Consider the following 23538-nt stretch of genomic DNA (forward strand, 5'->3'; position numbering starts at 1 on the left):
TTCACATCTTTTATAAAGATAGTTTTCTGGCTGTTTGTATCCCACATAGGAATATGAAGTGAATAGGCTTGACTCTTTGCCTTCCACTTCATTCGTTTCCAAACTCTTCATATCTTGAATATTTAGAGAAAAAGTGAATAATCCATCCAATATTAATTTCAGCCACATGTAATGATTAAATGTATTAAACTAATGTCAGCATCAAATAACAATATTTGTCCTTAATGCATCACAACAATCTTTGCAACATTTTTGCCTTTGCCTTGGAGTCTTGCCTTTGCATCACAACAATTAAGCTTAATCAACATTTTCACATTATACATTCTTCAATATAGAAATTTTTGCAACGTTATCAAAACATTTTAATGTATCACAACTCCCTCTCCTTCTTCTTCTCCTTTGCCTTCTTTTGTTGCTTGCTGCTCCTTTGTTGCTTCCTCTGCTTCTTTAACATTGATCGCAACCATGCATGCTTGTTGTTGCTCTTTGCCTACTGCTGCTCCTGCATCCCTTGGTGCTCCTTGTGCTGCTCATTTGCCATCAATGACAATATTGCCAACACTGAATTTTACACTTAAAGCACTCATACACTTACTCTAAATTTATGATCTTGTTGATGGTATAAGCTGCTTCAGCATTTGAAATTTAATCGACATTGTGATAAGAACATTTTGAACAATTTTTATTGGTCATTGGCTAATTTGTTGAAGTATCTTGTGGATTCATTTCTTAATAACACTCGTATTCTTAAACACTTGTCTTGTTTTAAGATTGTCCTCTAATTGTTGTTAAGTACTATTGTCATAAAGAATAATCATAACTTAAGTACTTAAACACTTAAAAAGTCTTAACTCAAGTGACTTCACTCATAGTCATTGCATAAGCATTCTAGTCTTGGCTTTGCACTTAATAACTTACCTCCAAGCATAAGCTTGGTTGATAGACTCCTAGGACAACCCTTTCTCATCTAGCTTGAGGGATTCAACCCTTCTTAGTGGTTAACATAAAGACCTTGCAGTCGTCAGAGCCACAATCTCTGTTGTTGAAAAATCTAGGGCATTCAGAATTAAGGTGATTCTTCTTAACATGATAACAAATTTGAGAAGTTCTTTTACAATTCTTCTTAGCTTGATCTTCTTATTATTATTAGTGTGTATAATTACTTCATCAAACTGCTATCAAAGCAAAGAGACAAGAACACAAGATATTTGGCTCTCTGCCAGGTTTAAAATCTCTCCCTCTTGGAGAGGAAAACCTGCACAAAAATTATTCTTATAGAGATTCCAATTGACGAATACCAAGACCATGACCCTTGACACATTCCGCCACTCCAAGACCAAGCCATCAGTCCTCTTCTCTGTCACTGCTGAGATCATCATGATCGCTGCACCATTGAAACTATCACTGTTGCATCACTGAGATCTTCATTGATGTTTCTTCATCATGACACTCAGATCTCTTGTCTTCATTAAGATCATGAGCTTCAAGACCGGGATCATAACTGAGATAGGATCATGACTGTACGTGAGTCACTATGAGATCCTTTTCATCATCATCATGTTGAAACTATGATGATCCTTGTCATTCCTTCTCATTATGATGAGACTGATCTTCCTTGTCATTGCTTCTTCTAATTATGCTGAGACTATGGTATTGCACCTTCTCATTACACTGAAATTGTGATGGTCACTGAGATTAGGACTGCGTCTTCACCTTTGCCAATACTATAACCAAGTTTAGTATTGCATTTGAGATTTGTTGAGGATCTGCGAGGAGGTAGGAGCATAGATACACATATATATATGTTGAGACTATTAACAATGTTGTTGTAATAACACAGAGATGCGTATTAAGATTGCTAGGAAACAAATCCGTAACCTATGATCAAGACGGTAAGACTTCTTGTTGATATTGTCATGACTATGCCGAGAATATCTAGAACGCATGTCAATATTGTGTCTTCATCCGAAGTCCTCTCTGCTCCATCCATCCGAGATTTGCACCTTCAATTCATAGGTATGCCGAAATGAGATTAGCTCGGGTTCGTCTGCTCCTTATACCCCTCCGAGGTAGCAGTTAAACCCTAGATGTATCCCTCCTTTGATGCGGAGCTCTGCTCCTTTAATCACACGAAATTTCAGAGAGAAATGCGAGTTTTCCTTGTATGTTTTGCGCTGACCCTAGGCGGGTATTTATAGTGGTTCATGCTCCTATTTTGAGCTGACGTTACCAAGTGAAACGTTGTGACTATTTCTTCTAGCGGACATGTCTTCCTTTTATCTACGTAATTTTATTTTGGAGCCGACATGATGGATTCCTTCTTGTTTTTGCTTGCAAACTTCTTGGAGGATTATGCTTGGTCTTTGGAGGGCTTCTACACATTTTGTATACTACAGTACATTACACATAGGCTCATAAAGAGCTTTTTAATACATGACATGACTCTTAGACATATAAATAAAATCCTAAAGACATCAAGAAGGAGTCTTTGACCTAATGACACTTCTTGCTCATGAAACCCATGTAGCAAGATATACAAAAATAATTTATTGTCTTTATTACATCATTTACAAATATCATGTCATTATGAAGACCAAACCTAGTTACACTTTCTTCGACACTCCTTCTTAACTAGGGAGGTATTCATAATGGTACTTGGTCATTCTCAATCTAAAGAATTTCTCATAAGAAGAATCGGATTTGCAATCCTTTTGTTATAGCATCATTTCAACCAAACATTGTTTTCATTTAGCAAGGCCTTGACTAACAGCTCTATCTCTCACTTAGATCAGAGCACACAATGTTGGCGAGACCAATGACTGATAGACACACATCATCATTTTCTCTCTTAGGGTCATACCCACCTGGGTGTTCTCTGAGTATGCCCTACTAGGACTATTCTCATCTTGGGTTCCCAACCCTCAAGAATATCAGTCTTCTTGCCCACTCTTGTCTTGGATGCCCTACCACATCTGCAAAGAGTGTTGGATGCCAGATGATTACACAATCCTCCATTCTTTCTTCCAACCCGAAGATAAGAATGTCGTGTCTAACTCTCCCTGTTAACTAGGGATGAGTTTCGAGTTTCTCTTTACTTAGAAACTTACTCGGGTTCCTTTACTCATAGGAACCTCCCAAAGTTCCCTCTTACCTAGGGACTCTATCATCAATACTTTATAGGGTCTTCTAGTTGACTGATGATCCAAAACCTCGATGTCATCAATTTCTTCACATGTAGGGTTCATCCATCCATCACTTTCCTTCATAATGTCATTCCTTCTTTCCCAGAAAGTATCCTCCTTGGCTTCACATTTGAGGCTTCCTTCATAGGGCAATCTATCTTCACCTTTTCTTCAACGGTGATTGCTCTCGATCACAAGGTACATAGTTATGACATCCTTCACAACTCTTCTTACCATGGCCCTGTACACATACCCAAACTTTCTCCAAGAGGTCAGACACCAAAGACAAATCACATATTACCTTTTTGGTGATGGCCTTTTCTAGTGACATCTTCTTGTAGGTATCAACATCCTGCATACATGTTGACACATCTCCCAAAGATATTGGTTGTGAAGGGTCTTCATCTTTTCAGACTTCCATCAGAGTCTTCATATCTTTCCAGGAGATTTCCTAGTCAAATCTTCCTGTTCCTTTGGATGTTGATTGCCTTCATCATGGTTGCATATTTCACGATCTCTTCCATCCTCACATCTTTCATTCCCAGGAGCTCTCAGTCAGAGTTCTTCAATTGTAGTCAACCACTTCATACTTCATATGAGGACATATTATGTTGATTTCATCTAATTTGACTTATATCTTTCTGCATCCTTTCAGAGGAGGAGATCCTTTTTCTCTTGATCATGCTCGATCCATATTACCTGCAACCATATGTCATGACATTACAATATTAAATACAAATACAAGCATACATACCTCATTTTTCCTTCAGGCTTCTTCCAACTGCTTTCTTGATTGAAAAGATCTTCAATCCCTTGATCTACTTTATTTCTCAAGTCGTTAGTCCTTCATCTCATGAATTCCATAAGTTGGATTTCTTGATGCAACAATTGCTGCCTTCCCAGACTAGGAGATCCTTCGCTGAGGTTTCTATAAGAGAATCTACAAGATCTTGCATATCTCCATCTGGCAAATGTTTCCTTTGGCCTGGATGACTTCTTCCTTTCCTTTAATGTCCAATGAGATTCCCAAGAGCTATGTCCTTCATGTTTCTCATGGTGATATCACGAGCTCTTGTTCCTAATGCTTCCATGATGCCATGGTGCATCTTATTATCACGGTCATATCTGCAAAGACTTATGATAGGACCCTTTTGTGAGAGAGATACCATCTCATTCATAGTAAAGATCTGCTACTCCCTCTTTCCTTGGTCCTTTTCTTCAGCTTCCTCCACCCTTCCGGCGACGTGAGCTCCTCTCCATAATCTTTCCATAATACTATTCTGTCTTGTCAACCTTCCCTTTCCTTTCTGCAGATTTTTGAGTCCTTTCAACTTGTCTTTCTCTATCTGGCATAGAGACCACAAGCTGTTGATTGAAGTAGCCTTCTTGTTCATGGACAATTGTTACTTTGCTTATCAATATCAATATCAATGATGATTATCCTTTCATCATTTTTCCCAGATCTCAGAATTGAGATCTCATGAAGATATTCCTTGACACCTTGAATCTGTCTAATTGATATGGCCTACATCATTGTATTTCAGAAAGTATATCTTCTATATATTTCTTATTTGTCTCCTTTCTTGCTACATAGAGATGAATTCAAAGGAGACCCCTTTTATTGACTTCTTTTCTCCATAAGGATTTTGTCAATCCTTCTTATTCTATGCAAGGACCATAGATAACCCATCTATCTATAGATCTCCTTGCAATCATGAAGTCATTGAACTAAACTTGATTATAGAATGAAAAGATACTTACTTGATATGTGAAGATGAGATCTTCACCCTGATCATGATGACTGTTGATGAGGCAGATGTATTGATGTTTCCACCGGATGAGATCCTTGATAGGAAGATTGCATTCCTTGCCTTCAAGCTATCTTGATATACAAACTGTTGATATGTATCCAGAGATTTGAAGGCTTCATCTTTTGACTGTAGATCTCCTTGCTATTGTAGGCTGCCTTTTGGACTTCGACCTTTTTCGAGGTGATGTAATCTTTGATTGCTTTGTGGACATCTTGATGAGAGTCTTGGTGGTCTTTTAGTGATGACTGTGGAGACAAAAGGTTTTGTTGTTGTAAATTATCTCCTTGATCGAACAAACAACAACCCTTGTTACTATATACTGCTGTTGTAGGCTGATCCTTTGATCTAGAGTTTGATCAAGATGTAGATCTTGATATTCTTGAACTTGCTGAGATGTTTTGCTTTGATCTTTGCATGTCTCTTTTCTACCCTCTCTTTGACTTCTGAAACCATCGCTCTGATACCATGTTGAAAAATCTAGGGCATTCAGAATTAAGGTGATTCTTCTTAGCATGATAATAAATTTGAGAAGTTCTTTTACAATTCTTCTTAGCTAGATCTTCTTATTATTATTAGTGTGTGTAATTACTTCATCAAACTGCTATCAAAACAAAGAGACAAGAACACAAGATATTTGGCTCTCTGCCAAGTCTAAAACCTCTCCCTCTTGGAGAGGAAAACCTGCACAAAAATTCTACTTATAGAGATTCCAATTGACGAATACCAAGACCATGACCCTTGACACATTCTGCCACTCCAAGACCATGCCATCAATCCTCTTCTCTGTCATTGCTGAGATCATCATGATTGCTGCACCATTGAAACTATTACTGTTGCATCACTGAGATCTTCATTGTTGTTTCTTCATCATGACACTCAGATATCTTGTCTTCATTAAGATCATGACCTTCAAGACCGAGATCATAACTGAGATAGGATCATGACTGTACGTGAGTCACTATGAGACCCTTTTCATCATCATCATGTTGAAACTGTGATGATCCTTGTCATTCCTTCTCATTATGATGAGACTGATCTTCCTTGTCATTGCTTCTTCTAAGTATGCTGAGACTATGGTATTGCACCTTCTCATTACACCGAAATTGTGATGGTCACGAAGATCAGGGTTGCGTCTTCACCTTTGCCAATACTGTAACCAAGTTGAGTATTGCATTTTTGAGATTTGCTGAGGATCTGCGAGGAGGTAGGGGCATATATACACATATATATATGTTGAGACTATTAACAATGTTGTTGTAATAACACAGAGATGCGTATTAATATTGCTAGGAAACAGATCCGTATATTGTGATCAAGATGGTAAGATTTCATGCCGATATTGTCATGACTATGCCGAGAGTATCTAGAACGTATGTCAATACTGTGTCTTCATCCGAAGTCCTCTCTGCTCCATCCATTCGAGATTTGCACCTTCAATTCACAGGCTCCTTATACCCATCCGAAATATGCGAGTTTTCCTTGTCTGTTTTGCGCTGACCCTAGGCGGGTGTTTATAGTGGTTCTTGCTCTTATTTTGAGCAGACGTTACCAAGTGAAATGTTGTGACTATTTCTTCTAGCCGACATGTCTTCCTTTTATCCATTTAATTTTATTTTGGAGCCGACATGATGGATTCCTTCTTGTTTTTGCTTGCAGACTTCTTAGAGGATTATGCTTGGTCTTTGGAGGGCTTCTACACATTTTGTAGACTAGAGTACATTACACATAGGCTCATAAAGAGCTTCTTAATACATGACATGACTCTTTGACATATAAATAAAATCCTAAACACATCAAGAAGAAGTCTTTGACCTAATGACACTTCTTGCTCATGAAACCCATGTAGCAAGATATACAAAATAATTTATTCTCTTTATTACATCATTTACAAAGATCATGTCATTATGAAAACCGAACCTAGTTACACTTTCTTCAACATTTGCAGTGCTGGAGGCTCTAGGTGGTTGGAACACAGGGGGAGGTATCGTTAATCCGGCAACTGCCTGCTTCTCGTTGGCTTCCATCGCACAACCTACTCTGAAGATTGTTTCTCAAAACAGTTAAGGGAGAGGTTCAACTTAGATTAGGCATTTAATCTAAAATTAACCAAGATCCTTGCATGACACCTAGTTCTTAGGAGTTGCATCTTCATATAGGTTAGTTCATCATATAAGCGATAGTTGTCCATCTGTTACTTGGATATAATTCATAATAAGCAAGAGATTTTGACTCCATCAGGCACTGGTCTTAATATTAAATCTAATCAAATCTTTAATCTTGCTAAATTCTACAAAGTAGCTAGGCCACTCAACTGTGTCTCTCGAACAAGTTGATTCCCAACTTGTTTTCCTACACCTCATTTCCATAGAGACTACCCCCCATAGCCTGCTGTTGGGAGACAACTAGAACGGAGTGGGCAGGGATCAAAGTGACAAACCCCGCCCTGAGCAGTTGTCGCAGTGCTTTTACAATCCGAGCGACAATAGGCGGAAAGAGACCATGCACAAGACCGTAGAATAAGTTGAGATTGAACATCAAACTGAAGCAAAACCCTGAGTTGGCAAAAGAAGTCATTGATGTAGACAAAACCACTCAGAAGGACTTAATTATAAACAGGGAGGAGTCCACAAGCTCAAAGAAACCCAAGAAGACCAAAGGCTCAAGAAAACGGGTTGCTACAAAGGCCCAGAGGACTAAGAAACCAAGAAAATCTAATGTAGACATTCCACTGGAGGCAACTAGCACACTCAACTAGTTATTTTCATAGCTCAGTTTTGATTACCAACTTTTCAGATGGAATTTTGACTGAAGGTTGATAACTAGCATGTCAACAATTTGCATTGTGAAATTTCGATAAGCGCTAATTGTTTCATTGTCAACGCAATTTTGTATCGATTTTTTAAAGTGCTGACAACTAGCCTGTCAGAGATCCGACCATTATTTGGTTTTGAAAGAGTATCAGTGGATTGGTCAGCGTTGACAGATCAAGAAATCTCGAAAGGAGGAGCAACATAACGAATTCCATTTTTAGCATGGGGACGAGGCACAAATTCTAGGAAACTAGACAAAATATCAGTCAACGATTTTGACCACAGTTCCTTGTCGATATTTTAGCAGGCTGGTTTATCTTTAGATACAAATATTTTTGAGTTTATGTAGTATATTCATGTATTAGATATGCATGCTTTATGTTTAGCAATTTGTAATTAAGAACATATGAGAAACCTGGTTTTTAGTTTGTAATTTTTCCTATAAAGACAAGCTCTTTAGAATGAAGAAGGGTTGGTTTTTGATCATAAGACTTATTGTGCACTGTATATTTCTGAAATTTTAATGAAGGAAACCTGATTTTGCAATGGAGATTCTTGTGATGGGAAATTTGGATATGTGTTTTCTTGTTTATGTTTTCCTTTCTACATTGTCATATGTATGCTCTTCTATGACTGATAAGAGTGAATGAACAAAATTCATATGTACTATGCTTTGTTATGTTTTTAGTCATTTGTATCTTTCTGACTTATGTTTTGTTGAATTCATCCTTGCAACGCTCTTATAAGTATATTGTTACCCTCATAATCTTCATTCCATCTCATCAATTTAAAATCTTAAAGTATCTCAGCTACCCTGCCTCTGTGAGTCTTTTGGTTTCTTTTCTTGTTAAGCCAAATATTTGACTCCATGCCCAATGGAATTCTATCAAACCCTACCACATTTTTGAAAGCCTTGTTACAATAGATCTAGTCATTGTTTTAAGTACATAACTAGTCATATTGATTGAGTTATAGAAGGGATCCCCCTTCGAAATTGAAAGGGCTATCTTTCAATTCAAAAGTAGTTAGAGGTTACCTAGAGTTTTTTCCCACAGCCAGGGTTTTCTCTAAGTGATGATAGTGGCTATGGTAGCTCCTTGCAGAGTTGTTGGATCATTTGCCATATACGACCATGATATATTGTGACAATCCATGTAGGATCAATCCTTCAGAGAATCCAGGTCGAAGCACATCGAGATCAGAGATATGGTACAAAGAGGAGCAATGAGGTTCCGACAGTGACTCGTTGTAGAATTGAGGCAATAAGGCTTCAACAGTTGAGAAAGTTGTAGACATTCTCACCAAGCTTTTGTCGAAAGTGAGCTTCTTATTCTTCAGAGAGCAGCTTAGAGTGCAGGAGAATGTATCCCTCCTTGGGAGGGAACATTGCTGGTCCAAAACACTGAGCATACGCTCTCCCCCAGTCTTTCGACTAGCCATGGACTTGGTGGGGGGGGGGGGGGTGAGTAGCGAGGCTCCTGGGTGTGGGGGTACTCCTTAAAGCCATAGAATTGATTGAGTACATGCCCCAGTATACATCCTACCCGCAAGTCACCTTGTGTCCTTATTGACCAAGGGCCATGGACTTGGTTAGGCTTGCCAGGATTGCCACCCATTTGGCCAGTGGGTGAGGAGACTTAGCTGTGTGTCATATTTACCGAAGTCGGACGTGACTGCCATGGACTTGGTTAAGGTAAATTGATCTCCCCTACGTATTGGATGCAGGTGTTCTACTACTTAATCGCTGAGGATCAAGTTAGGTAAGGATCAGTCAGTGGACATAGGGTGTGTAATCTTTACCAAGGTCATTTATGACTGCCATGGACTTGGTTGTGGTAAGTCGATCTCCCCTATTGTCATTACGATCATTCTTCCGAGATGAGATGAGATGCAACTATCAGTTTTCCTTATGTTGACACATGCACATCTGAGATGAGATCTATGATATACTGTTTTAGGTCATGGAGCTTGACCTAGAGATCAGTAGAGTGTGTGCGATCTTTACCAAGGTTAAATGTGACTGCAATGGACTTGGTTGTGGTAAATTGATCTCCCCTATCATTTGTTGAGGATCAAGACATCATTGTTCAACCTAGATGAGATCTATAGAGCAGCCGGCAGAATACCTCCCTAGCTGAGAGGGAGCGTTGAAATTGGATTGTGATGCTATGATGAAAGGATAAAAATACCCCCTTGGCTAAGAGGGAGTGTTGAAATTGTAGCCATGGTTGGCATTTCCATCAATAAAAATTAAAGGAAGAAAAAGAAAATTAAATTTGTAAATTTGAATTTATTATTTTCCTTCCTACTTTTCAAAGTCAGCCTCAAATTGTCTTAGGTCGGCTGGGCCCAAAGAGGCACCCATTTGACCCCCACCAAAGTCTATATAAGGAGAGGCTTCCTGCATCATTTTGGATACATCGATCTATCTTTTCATGAGCTCTGTTCCAGTGAAGTAGAGGAGGTAGAAGAGGGCTGAAATTGCAGGAAGAATACTTGGCTTGGCATATCTCCTATTCTTGGGTACTTGTTGGGTTATTATCTTGATGATGGTGTTTCTGATGTACTGATGTATATTGAACTCTCTTTCTCTCTCTCACATAAGGGACAATTTCTGGGTTTTTCCCTTTTATGGGTTTTGCCCTGGCCTCAGGCCTAATTTCTGTGTCTCTTGTCTCATGGTTTCTTGGTGTTTCTACTGTGATTTTTTTCTGCTCTATCATGCTCATGAAAGGATTTTTTTATTACTGCTTCATGATGAAAAATGCTACATGAAACCTAATGTGAATGATGATTATTTGGAGCTGTTAAATTGTGCAAGAAAATTGTTCTAGGGTGCCCTAGTAAAAATTAACAATTGATAAACAAATCTTGCCTGTCTTTGTATTTATATGCATATTGGATAAATTCATAGTGGTGCCATATTTAGTTCTTTATCAATATAATTTATGACGTCGGCATAGTAGAAACTCAAAGAACATCGACAATATATTTATTACTGGTTGGTTGGTGCAGGAATATTTGGGCTTGCTTGTGTTCATTATCTTGAAGTATTTATTTTCATTTCCAAGAGTGCACTGCTAGTGATTTGCTGTCATGTTGGGAGACAAGGTGAAGACTCAGCCTATGGACACGATGGAGAAAAATGGCAGAGAGGCAGATGATGTTGGCTCTGGTTGGCTGGAAGTAAAAAAAGTAGATTATGCTTACACGCTCCTTTCTTTGGTGTCTTCATGTCTCCAGTTTTTTATATTGATTATCTCACAATCTTAGTTATTGATTAGACATTACGGATATAGTCTTGTCTGGCTTTCTTATTGTGTTCTATTTAGTTTTGGTTGCTGTGGACAGGTGTGCTGTGCTATCTATGAAGAAATGTGAGTTCTCACCAAAATTCCTTTCCTTGGTTGAATAATGTTGCAGAAACACAGATCAAACACAAAACTTGCCATGCCCAAGAATGTTGGAGCTAGCAGAGTCCGTCCTGACACTTTGAGAAAAGCACAGTCTGATGTTAGGAAGGGACATACTTCAGTACCTGGGCCAGCAAGGCAAAGCCCCTCCAACATACCTGTATGTCCAAGTGATCCACAAAAGATTGAAGATGGAGATAAAGATGTCTGTGATACAAAGCTTATGCCTGATAACAAGCACTCAGAAAATAAGGTGCATGAACAGAGTTATGAAGTCCCAGAGGAGAACCAATCACTTGAGCATTTGCTTCAGTTTGGTAAAATTGAGCATTCTGTTAAGTCAGCAGGTAATTCTTTGGAGAAAGCACAACTAAAGGATACGACAGCTTTAAGACACCATGTTTCAGACAGTTGTATGGGAGGCTCCTCCATTGTTAACCACGAATCAGAGGTTTTAAATCAGTCAATTTTAGGTTCACCCTTCACTCAGGTTCCAAAAATTAAATGGGGGAATCTGGATGAATATGAGCTGGAACAAACTCAGACCATGGGAACAGACAGTCAACCACTTAAGCCTCAAAATTCAGATGATAGGCCTATAACTGAGGATAATATGCCTTTAGCTAGGAGTGCTGTCTGTGTTATTAACAAGGATAATAGTTCAGTTATGCAGGGCAATTCAAGAGTTAGTGAAGATAAGCAAGAATTTGAGATTAGTGATGCACCTTCTAACAATTCAGAAATATCTAAAAAAGATTCAATGGAAGATGATTTTACGGTATGTTCAGCCAACATAATTGGAGGATCTGAAAGTTGTGTACAACAGCTCGATCATAAATCTAGTAATGTTGAAGATTTTTGTAAGGCACAAGAGGAGGGCTCTATTGATAATGCATTGGTAAAACGTGAGGGGTGTGGAAACCAATTATTGATCCTGGATGAAGCTGAAGGAACACCTATTCAAGAGACCTCTCTTAGTTGCATACAAAATCATCATAATTCTTTGGAAACAACTATGCCAAACAAGGTGTTTGTTGCAGGTGAATATATTCAAGAATCTGTTTCTTCTATAGATAACTGTGAAGGTAGGGAATATTCTTCTGAAAAATCATGTAGAACAGAGTTGATTACTGTTACAAGAGATACTGCACAATCAAAGGGGGATCTAGAAGTGATTGAAAGTATAAATGGTGAGAAGTTTAATAAGGATATGAGGATGGCTGCAAACATGTTGATAAATGCATATGAGAAAGAAGAGACAGGAGAAAGCAAAGAAAGATTCAGGCAACGGCTTTGGTGTTTTCTTTTTGAAAATTTGAATAGAGCCATCGATGAACTTTATCTTCTATGTGAACTGGAATGTGATGTAGAGCAGATGAAAGAGGCAGGTGTTGTGCTTGAGGAAGCACTCTCTGACTTCAAAGAATTAAAATCTAGAGTAGAAGGATTTGACAAAGTGGAAAATTTATCTTCTGCCTCCAAAACTTTCTCAAGCGCAACACCTTTGAATGCAAAGATTGAATGTCGTCGCCCTCATGCTCTTTCTTGGGAGGTGAATATTTGAAGTAACAATTTGGTTTTTGTTTGGTAGGCATTGCATTTGAATTCTATTCTGAAAGCATTTTGCAGTAGGAGAGATACTTTTAATACCTTGTTTGAATTGTTTGGGTGGAATCTCTTTCAGATTTAGTGTGATTTGAGTGGTTGTGGTTGTTTTCCATGCCTCAATAATCTAGTTTGGAGTGGATTAGTTGATCTGTTTTGAAGGAAATATATCTCTAGTTCTTGCAACTTGTAGGTTTGAAATTCTATCTAGAGGTTTCTATGAGCAAAGTGGATGTTGTCTAGATTCCCAAATAGAATTTATGCAGACAGACTTGACTCCTTTCCAACAATAAAAACCCTGGTAAGCTTGTGTAGAATATTTGAAGAAAGTAAATGTAGTGAGTAGATAGCTATAATAAATTGCCGTGTTTAGATTAAAGATAGGTTGTTGTGTTGTTGGACTAAGCTGTTGTTGAAATTGTAACTAGGTTTGGTCTTCATAATTATTGTACTTGTATCAGTATGTATTTCATGTAAAAACAAAAACAAAAATTACTATTATTATTATTATTATTTTATCAAGCACGTTCTTCACGCTTTATTTTTGGTCAAAAGAAAAAGTCAAGGGCATGTTCTTCGTGACCCTGTTAAAAAAAAGGAGAAGCAAAATTTGAATTTTGTAAATATCATTTGTTCCTCCAAGTTGCCAAGTTGGCCCTCCAGGATGACAAGTCGGCTTGCTTACGAGTTGTGTCTTTTGCATGTGGAAACAACTATATATTGGCACCTATCCTCCATCATTTGGCAACCATTTGGTGATCCTCTGAGGCAAAACAGTTCAGGTTTGTGGCATGGGTTCCTGAGGCATACATGACCGAGTTTCTGAGACACATCAACGAAGGTTCTGAGGATAAAATTGTCTGTAATATACAAATATCTAAAGGCTTTCTGTGATATATTTCTCTTTGTAATGTGATGATACTATGACATATCTCTCTATGAATGATGTGAGTTCCTATAGCACAATTCTCTGGGCTCATGTGAATTTCAGAAATACATTGTATTATGGTGATGCGAGTTTCTAGAAACACATTCTCTGTGTGATGCGAGCTGTCTGAAGCATCTTTTCTCTATGTGATGTGAGCTACAAGAAGACATCTTTGTTCTGTGAAATGTGAGCTACCTTCTTCTGTGTGATGTGGCATCTAAGAACAAACATGTGGCAGACTGATTGACTATATTATGGACAGAACATAGAAGAGGTTGGAGGGCTAACTTGGCACTTGGATCACTGGTTTGTTTGACTTGGATTTCTCCTGTTCATGAATGATCTATAAGGAAAGGATTGACGGGTTTTCCCCTTGTAGGTTTTTCCCTGTCCTCTAGCCTAATTGCTGGTGTTTCTTGTCTCTTGTGCACTATGATTTCTATTTTCTTGTATTTGAATGGTAATTGCTTGCTGAATAATAAAGGAAAAACTAAAGAACACTAAATAAATTCGCAAGTAATTGTCATGTTAAGAAATTCCCCCTTGCATTGGAATTTCAACCGCTGTAGCCACTTGCCTTTCTTTAAAGAATTTATTACATGATTGCTTGAGATGAAATTATATTATTTTTCACTAAAATGACCAAAATAGGTTAATGGGATTGGGAGGTGCATCTTGACAAAATTGGTGATAGGGGTAGTGAAAAGGTGATCTCCCAAACAAAAGAAAACCTATGTTGAGTGGAATTAGAGGAGGAAGGGTTCAGCTAAATTTAGAGCTGCACTAAATTTAGCGAGGGGGCCTGCGTGTGGGCCAAAGGCGTAGTTTATACTTTATCTCATTATTTTGACATAGGAAAAATTTAATTTTCCTATAGTAAAAAATTGAAGTGATCTCAACCATCCATTGAGATCTAATCTCAGCCATTCCTAGAGATGGTGGGCCCAAGTCGACTTCAAAGAAACAAAAGGGCACAAAATTGGCTCATTATGCACTAGACAACTTGTGTGTTCAGCTCAGCGGAAAAATGGTGTTCAGTTCAACGCCTAGATTTTTCAGTTCAGTGTAGCTAGGGCAAGAAAGAGAGGCCAAACAACCTCGGAATCTTCTAGCCAATGTTCATCTTCTGCCAGGCTGATTTCAGCTGCGTAGAGGGGCCATACTTAGAAATAGCGCAGATTAACTTTTGTTGAGAGATATGCAGAGTGAATGGAAGTCTTCCTTCCTTGTAATCATTTTTTGAATATTGTAAATCACTGAAGCATAATAAGAACAAACAAGTTTGTAGGTTTTCCCTGGAGTTGGGGTTTCTTGGGTAAATTTCTGGTGTACTTTTTTTATGGTATGTTTGTCTTCAATTTTTCTACTGTGCATGCAAGTTAGGAAACTCAGCATAACATTGAATTTAAATTAAAGTTCAGTTTCAGTTACTTTGTTTTAGATATTCAGTGTTTAGGTTCTGGGTTTCAAGAAAACTAACAACTTCAAGCTAGAAGAAGTAGAAGAAAAACTCCTTTCACTATAGGGAACCAACTATGAATACAATTTGGAAATGGTAGTGGAATAGATTTTAAGTAAGAAGAAGAGGTCGTTATCATCCTTACATTTAGGATGACAATGTTAACACTAGATCTTGCAAGTTAGGAAACTCAGCATAACATTGGATTTAAGTTAAAGTTTCAGTTTCAGTTACTTTGTTTTAGATATTCAATGTTTAGGTTCTGGGTTTCAAGAAAACTAACAACTTCAAGCTAGAAGAAGTAGAAGAAAAACTCCTTTCATTATAGGGAACCAACTATGAATACAATTTGGAAGTGGTAGTGGAATAGATTTTAAGTAAGAAGAGGAGGTCATTATCATCCTTACATTAAGGATGACAATGTTAACACTAGATCTTGCTTCATAATGTTACCAGGGATTGGTCTGGACTAATAGGCCCTTAAGTAGTGGTGCACGTTGCACGGTGGTCTTAAAAATTTCCCATTAGGTCAAGGAGAAGCAATAAGAGTTATGGTGGAAGCCAGGGTGGAAACTCTCCTAGTAGTTGAGGATGAGGAACACTTGGTGGTAGAGTGGAGAATGGTGATTTGTCATTAAGTTAGAGTATTGTGCTGGTTGTGTTGTCGAGAAACTCTAGTCCTCTTCCCAACAGTAAATATAGCCTAACTTGGAGGTTGGGTGGAGCTTATTAAGGGACAATGCTTGAGAACAACAAGACTTTGCTTACACGATCAAATTATAATGGAATGATTTGATCATCTCTAGGCATTTTTCAAGATATTAATAAAATATGTAACTTGGTTCTAGTAATTGGGATAGAGGAGAGCCCTAGAAAGATCTTCCATAGATAGGTGTGTACACCTAAGAGAGAAGGATGAAACACTAGAGGTGTTAGAGGCTTAAGAGGAAAGGCATTCATTATTCATGTGTTAGGTCAAAGTGAGAGGATGATAATTTTTTTTTTGTAGATCTCCATTGATAGGTTCCCTCCTTTACAAATGCTTTATGTCATTGTTTGCCAATTTTTTACATCATGAAGATTTGCCACCGATGCAAACAATATCTAATTAGTAAATGCATCAATTCATAGGCAAACTTATTTTTGGAGTACTCTATTAAGAGGTGGGTTCTCCAGTCTCTCATGAGCGTGCATATGTCAAGGCCAACGTTCTTTTTGCATTCCTACTCATAAGCTTGTAAAAGTGACGTTCTCCTTTATCTTTCATTTTCACCCTTTTACTTAAATTTTTAACATTACCTTGAAATGAATCAAGATGTTTGAGAGTGGTTAGTACCTCATCGGACTTCATATGGAGAAAATATAATTTCATATCCCATTCAAAATTCAATAGACTTAATAGTTTTCGGGATTTCAAGATCAATGGGATTGTGACATTTCATTAGATTATATCATGTATGAGGGTATGTGATTGGCATTTAATCAAGAGCACCAAGCCCTATATGTACCCTAGTGTTGGTGGTGTTGATTGTTGAAATCCTTTGTCATGGCCTTGGCAATCATGTTATTATAAGAAACTCGATGAGTTATTATCAAACAATCAAGTTAATGTGGAAGCCTGAGTTTGACAAGTGGTCATATTGATCAATGATTTGTAGTAGACTAGTGGCCTAGTAGCATGAGTTGTAGCATTGTTTTTGGACTCTAGAGGCCATTTAGATCCTCATTGCTTATGTAATTTGTTGATGATATGTAGTGCACTCGGTGCCATTTTGATATATGCACCCTTACATGGTATTTAGATGAGCAGACTTGTTTCTAATGGCTTGGAGTCATAGTTTGTAATCTTAAAATAATTTTTTCATTAAAAATTAATTATTTTATGTATTTTTTTCAATTCCAGTTTATTGAATCCGGTTCAATCTAGTTTGTTCCGAATTTGGTTCAAATCATAGTTAGATAGGCGGTCGGTTTGAAACCCAATTCCGATTTTTAAAACTATGGCCATGCATATGAACAAGGTAACGATGACAACATGATGTTGAAATCACCATGAGGAGAAGGGATTAACACCTTATAAACCAAAGAAAGTAATGAGAGGAATATGAGGAAACCTACTGAGGGAGAGCATTGATGAGTGTCAGAAATCACTCAGCCATTGATTGCTTTGGCTATGATGGATATAGTCGCGATGATGATCAAATGGTGAGTGGCGGAGAAACTTTAGCCTGTTCTGGGTATAATCATTGATGACTTCATGTCCTTTCAATTTTTGTAAGATAATCAATGTTGTATCTGCTTCACACTCTTCTTCTAGCACATATTTCTTTTCCTCTTCCTTTGGAGTAGTTGTAGCAGGCACAACTTCAAGTTTTAATTGCTATGTCGGGCATAGGCTATGAGACTACACTGAGCAAAGGATACAAGATAGATGTGAGGAATATGGTTGCTCTAGTGAAAAACTGGAATGGAAGAGATAACATGCATAGTATAAAACTTGCCCAGCAATAATAAATTGCTCAGTTGCATAAAGAGTAAAGAAGAGCACGCAAGTTGAGCAAGGCTGATCTCTATGTGGAAGAAGTGCCTAGCTCCAAAGCCACAAGCATGTAGCTCTGATGCAATAAAGTAGAGCAGGAAAACACTTGCTCTGATACCAATGTTAGACACATGAAAATGCAAGAGAGATTGATAAGGCATGTGTTCCATTATTCATTTATATGATACTAAAAAATACATTAGTTTAGGACCCTTGGTTTCATCTTCTAAGAGGTCTCTTGGACTCCTCACGACTATTCAAGTTCACTTGTGGCTTTTCGCCTTCCTCTTAAGTGAATAGTACAAATTTACATAATCCCTAAGGATTACGTATCCAATGGCTACTTTGTTATAACCCCAAAATATTTTGGTGTTGGTCTTTTCCCAAGAAACACAAGTTTCCTAAGTCACCAAATTCTTCCTCCCCCCCACATGTGATGAATCCATCATCTCGGATACTATTCACTGTTGACATGTTTGATTTGTTGCTGGTGCATGTTCGAATTTCGGGATTCGTTTTAGGAGTCTAATTCGTGTCCAGAAAGAATCACGATTTTCAGACACGTGTTCACCAAAAAGTGACTTTCAGGCTTAATAAAAGCCGGAATTAGGCTGCATTTGTCCAGTTGAATTTGTTGTTTGGGTGTTGTGGGACTGTGGGAGCGACCAATTGTTGAGAAATCAATACAAGTAGATTAGGGTTTGATTCCTCTTTCTTGATAATTACTTGTGAGTTATGTGGTTTCTTTTACTTCTTTATGTTGAAATTTGATAACTAAAAAAAAGTTTTCTGCAATCCCAACCCGGTTTTAATTTCACCTTATCACTCCCATTCAGTTAAATGCCCTTTCCCATAAACATACATTCAACATATAGAATTATGGAAATGAAATTTTCAGATTAAAACACATGGGATTGTCAACACATGATGAAAATAAATATGAACATAACCAGACCAGCAACACACATAAAAATACACACAGATTTTTGGTCAACTTAGACCCAAGCAAAACCCCTTCCATCTTCTCCGGGGAAAACTTGTTAGAGAGCTATTCAAATTTATTTATCTTTCAAGTTTAGGAAAAATACATTTGCAGACAAAACAAAACAATGAAATACAACTTATTTATTTAGCCCAAAACTCCTTGAAAATTGTGCCCACTTTGCCTCGATTTCCATGCCCACTTGAAGCTGAAAATATGTACTGTATGGATTTCCATATCGCTATACGAACTTAATTTTTTAATTTTTTGTTTGTTTGTTTGTTTATTTTATAACTTTTCTCAAATAGCGTGCAACTCATAACAATCAATGTTGTTCGTACTATACCTTCTGCGGTCTTCTATGCCTTGATTTCCATGCCCAACTTTGCCCAGAAATCACTCCTTCAACTTGCTGCAACAAATTTCTCCTTCAAAACGTTTCTCCAGTTCTCAGCCTCCTTTCTCCAATCTGCTCATGAAGAATGAATGCAGTCTCTCTTTTCTTTCCCCCTTTTGTTTTCTTAAATGACTTTTGGGCAACCCTAAGATCTAATGGCTCAGACTCATATAGATCAAGGGATGAGAATAAATGTGCATTTAATTTTCACTTTCTATTTTTTAACTCACCCATTAAATAAAGTACCCGCATTGTACTTTATGTCTAAAGTCACTTTTCGCTTTATAGTTTAACATTGACTTTACCACTTATAAAGTCACTTTCACTTTATAAATTCACACTTAGGAAAATAATTATTTTGGACACTTTTCCCTAGGCAGAGACTAACCCATGGGAAACCACTTGTCCAAGGTACATTAAAAATCAACACTCCCTCCTACTGAGGAAAGTGTTTCTCACCACACCCATTTTGTCCCTGAAATGGACATGCTTGCCTCTTGGTAAGGTCTTCCTGAGAACATCGACCACCTGCTCATTTGTTGATACATACTCCAGCTTCACTGCCCCCTTCTGAACATAGTCCCTGATGAAATGATATTTGATGTCAATGTGTTTTGACCTATCATGAAACACTGGATTCTCCGTGAGTTTAATGCAACTCTGATTATTACAGTGAATAATTGTTAGTCTCAACTCCTGATCAAATAGGCCATACAACAACTTGCGAAGCCAAATGGCCTCACAACTAGCTTGACTAGCAGCCATATACTCAGCCTCAGAAGAGCTCAAAGCAACTGACTTTTGCTTTCGATTGAACCATGACACAACTACCAAACCCAATCCGAAGCAACACCCTGAAGTGCTTTTCCTGTCAGAAGCACAACTTGCCCAATCTGAATCTGTGTAACCTGCCAACCTCACTCCATTTCCCTGCCTATAATCCAAACCATAATCAACAGTCCCCTGCACGTAGCGAAGAATGTGCTTTGCAGCTACCCAGTGCACCCTCCTGGGCTCAACCATGAATTGGCTAAGTGTGTTCACTGCAAAGCATATATCTGGCCTAGTGTTGACCAGATACATCAAGGACCCAATAAGCTGCCTATACAATGTGGGATCCACCAAACTAGAATATGAAGCATGAAGCTTCTTCCAGTTGGTGATCATAGGTGTAGACATGGGTCTATAGTTTGCCATGTGAAATTTGCTCAACACATCCACAACATACTGCTCTTGCCCCAGAAAGATATGCCCCTCTTCTTGCCACACCTCAAGCCCCAAAAAGTAATGCATTAGCCCAATGTCCTCCATCTCGAACTCCATAGCAAGATCCTCCTTGCAACCACTAATCAGTTTCTCTGCCCTAGTAATGAACAAGTCATCAACATACAACACAAGAATGAGTGGATCATCCCCTACAACAATGTAGTATAGGTTCGGATCTGCATCACTCTTTGTGAAACCCATTTGCTGCAAGTAAGTATCAATCCTCGAATACCAAGATCTCGGAGCTTGCTTAAGTACGTAGAGTGCTTGCCTCATCCGACATACATGGGTCTCCTGCCCAAGTACCTCAAAGCCCTGTGGCTACTCAACATACACCTCCTCCTCTATAACTCCGTTCAGAAATGCGGTCTTCACATCCATTTGATGGATTTGCCAACCCATTTCTGCAACAATAGAAATAAGGGACCAGATAGAAGTGTACCGAGCTATGGGAGCAAAGGTCTCATCATAGTCAACTCCCTTTATCTGTGAGAGCCCTCTAGCCACAAACCTCGCCTTGAACTTCTCAATGCTGCCATCCGCAACATGCTTGATCTTGTAGAGCCACCTGGAAGTTACAACTCACTTGCCCTCAGGCCTAGGCACCACTTCCCAGACATTGTTCTTAATGATAGAGGCATACTCCTCCACCATAGCCTCTCTCCATACCTCTTGGCTGGCAACCTCCTCATAGCTAGTAGGCTCAGAGTCAACAATGCTGGTAGCCTTGGCTACATAACTGCAAAACTACTCAGGTGGCACACTCTCCCTGTTCAACCTCTTTAGAGGACCAACAGACTCCGCTTCCTTCAAGGTGTCTTGAAGCCACTTGGGCCTCCTCCTCCCTGAAGAAGCTTCCCATAGGGAACCTCATCCTCTGCCCCCCAGTCTGGTGAACCTGAAGGTCTGCCAACTGACCCTAGTGTGCCTATACTAGCACCTGTCCTCAAATAACCTGTACTGGGACCTGTGCCTGTGTCAGCTAAAGTGCCATGTGAAGTCTGTACCAGTGGACTCCTTAAAGAAGTGCTCGGTGAACTCGCCACTGGTGCCCCAGATGTCATTGACATTGAAGTACCTCTTGTACCAGTCGATCCAGAGCCTTGAGGTCCTGCTCCCTGTACCTGATCTCCCTGCTGAGGAGAAGTCTATGACTCTCTCTCATCATACTCCCATGATCTCCGATAGGCCCTTTCCTCCTCGAACTTCATATCCCTCCTAATAAGCACTCTCTGTTTAGAAGGAATGAAGATCCGATAGGCCTTCAAAGTCTCGCTGTAACCCATAAAGATACCCTTCTTTGCCATGGGTTCCAGTTTCGTCCTCTGCTCCTTGGGGATATAAGAATATGTGAGACATCCAAAGATACGAAGATGTCCCACATGAGGCTTCTCTCCAGTGAAAGCCTCCTCCAGAGTCATATTCCCCAATACTCTGTGAGGACTCCTGTTCTGAAGATAAACAACAGTATTGCAAGCCTCAACCCACAAAAACAAAGGCAACCCCTGATCATGAATCATCGCTCTAGCAGCCCCAACAATAGCTTTGTTCTTCCTTTCAGACACCCCATTCTGCTGGGGGTTGTAAGGAACCATGAACTCTCTCCTAATGCCCTCCTGTGCATAGAAGTCAGAAAACCCACCATCGGTGTACTCACCACCATTGTCTGACCTCAAGACCCAAATCTTCCTACCTGTCTGCTTTTCCACAAGAGCTTTGAAATCTTTAAAGCGACTGAAGACCTCACCCTTGGTCTTCAGGAAATATATCCAAGTCCTCCTAGAGTAGTCATCAATGAATATAACATAATACTCATAACCACCCAAAGACACATGAGACATACGACCACTAACATCAATATGAATCAAGTCTAGTATACCTGTAGATCTGCTGTCGCTCGCTGGGAACAAGAACTTGGTGTACTTGCCCAAAGCACACCTTTTGCAGACCTCATAATGCTCGACACTGAAATCAGGAACTCCAGTAGTGATCTCCCTCAGTACTCACAAAGCTCCATGATGCATATGTGCCATCCTCCGGTGCCATAACTCGTACAAATCTTTGCTGCTAGTGGTACTAGCGTGAGTGCTACCAGATGTGCTACTCACCAATGCTCCCGCCGACTGAAAACTGAACCTGTATAGTTTCCCAGAGCGGATTCCAATCACTTTGGCTGAAGTGATGGAAGCTCCCCTGGGATGCATCAATACCTGCCCTCCTGAGAAAGTGACGTCAAACCCCTTCTCCTCCATAGCAGACACTGAAATCAAGTTCTTCTTCATCCCCGGAACATACAAAACATCCATGACCTTCAAAGGAGGCAAAGACTCCCTCTCAAAGGTCACAGTCCCCACACCAACAACTCTCATAGTGCGGTCATCTCCCAGTACAATCTCAATATCAAATGCCCTCCTTGCAAGCTCTGAAAAGAACTCTCATGCACCTGTCATATAGCGTGAAGCCCCGCTGTCTATATACGACACTTCGGATGATGTACTCCTACTAGATGTAGAAGCAATAAATGCAAAGTCCTGGTCAAACTATGAAGCAAACTGCTCTACCTCTGCTGAAGTTGCAGTACCCTTCTTCTCCTTGTTCTTCCTCTCATGACATGTAGCAACATAGTGTCCCATCTTCTGACATGCCCAACATTTGACTTTGGACATATCCGTATCTTTCTTCTTCTTCTTCTCCTTTCCCTTAGCCCAATCTGATGAGGCCCCTTTCTTGGCCTTCCCTTTGTTCTTCCCCCTGGCTGTCAAGGCTACATCCTCCTCATCCTCTATCTTCACCCCACCACTAAAAGTCTTCCATATCTCATGCTGCACACCACTGAAAGTCTTCCATATCTCATGCTGCACACAATCATCCCAGAAGTTGTCCCAATTGGGAAGATTCTCCCTAGATGTAACAACATCTCCAAAGACCTCCCAAGACTTAGGAAGTCCTGCTACAACTATTCTGACTAATTTTGTGGGTGCAACTGCCTCATCAATAGCAGTCAAATCATCATGTACCTGTTTGACCCTACCAAGATAATGAACTATACTTTCAACCTTTGTCATCCTGATGTTCTTCAATTGTTCTTTGAGTACCATCTTCTTGCTCTCATTGGTACTCTGATAGAGAGTGGTTAGAGTTGTCCA

General features: G+C 39.1%; 1 protein-coding gene across 7 annotated transcripts in view; it reads left to right on the forward strand.

The window, feature by feature from the left end:
* Window positions 1-23538, forward strand: part of LOC149185264 (uncharacterized) — a 361912-nt gene that overhangs the window by 82055 nt on the left and 256319 nt on the right. For all 7 annotated transcript variants that reach the window (XR_016257370.1, XR_016257369.1, XR_016257371.1 and 4 more), the window contains 2 exons: window positions 10819-10998; window positions 11227-12768. Coding sequence is in view for 3 of the 7 variants with exons in the window: in XM_089417869.1 (XP_089273995.1) it covers window positions 10900-10998; window positions 11227-12768 (1641 nt within the window). In the remaining 4 variants the exon portion in view is untranslated. The remainder of the gene's footprint in view (window positions 1-10818; window positions 10999-11226; window positions 12769-23538) is intronic.

This window comes from Pinus tabuliformis, chromosome 3_2 (genome assembly GCF_031772625.1).
Source record: "Pinus tabuliformis cultivar Carrire ecotype Pingquan chromosome 3_2, CPIR1, whole genome shotgun sequence".
Classification (NCBI taxonomy): Eukaryota; Viridiplantae; Streptophyta; class Pinopsida; order Pinales; family Pinaceae; genus Pinus; species Pinus tabuliformis.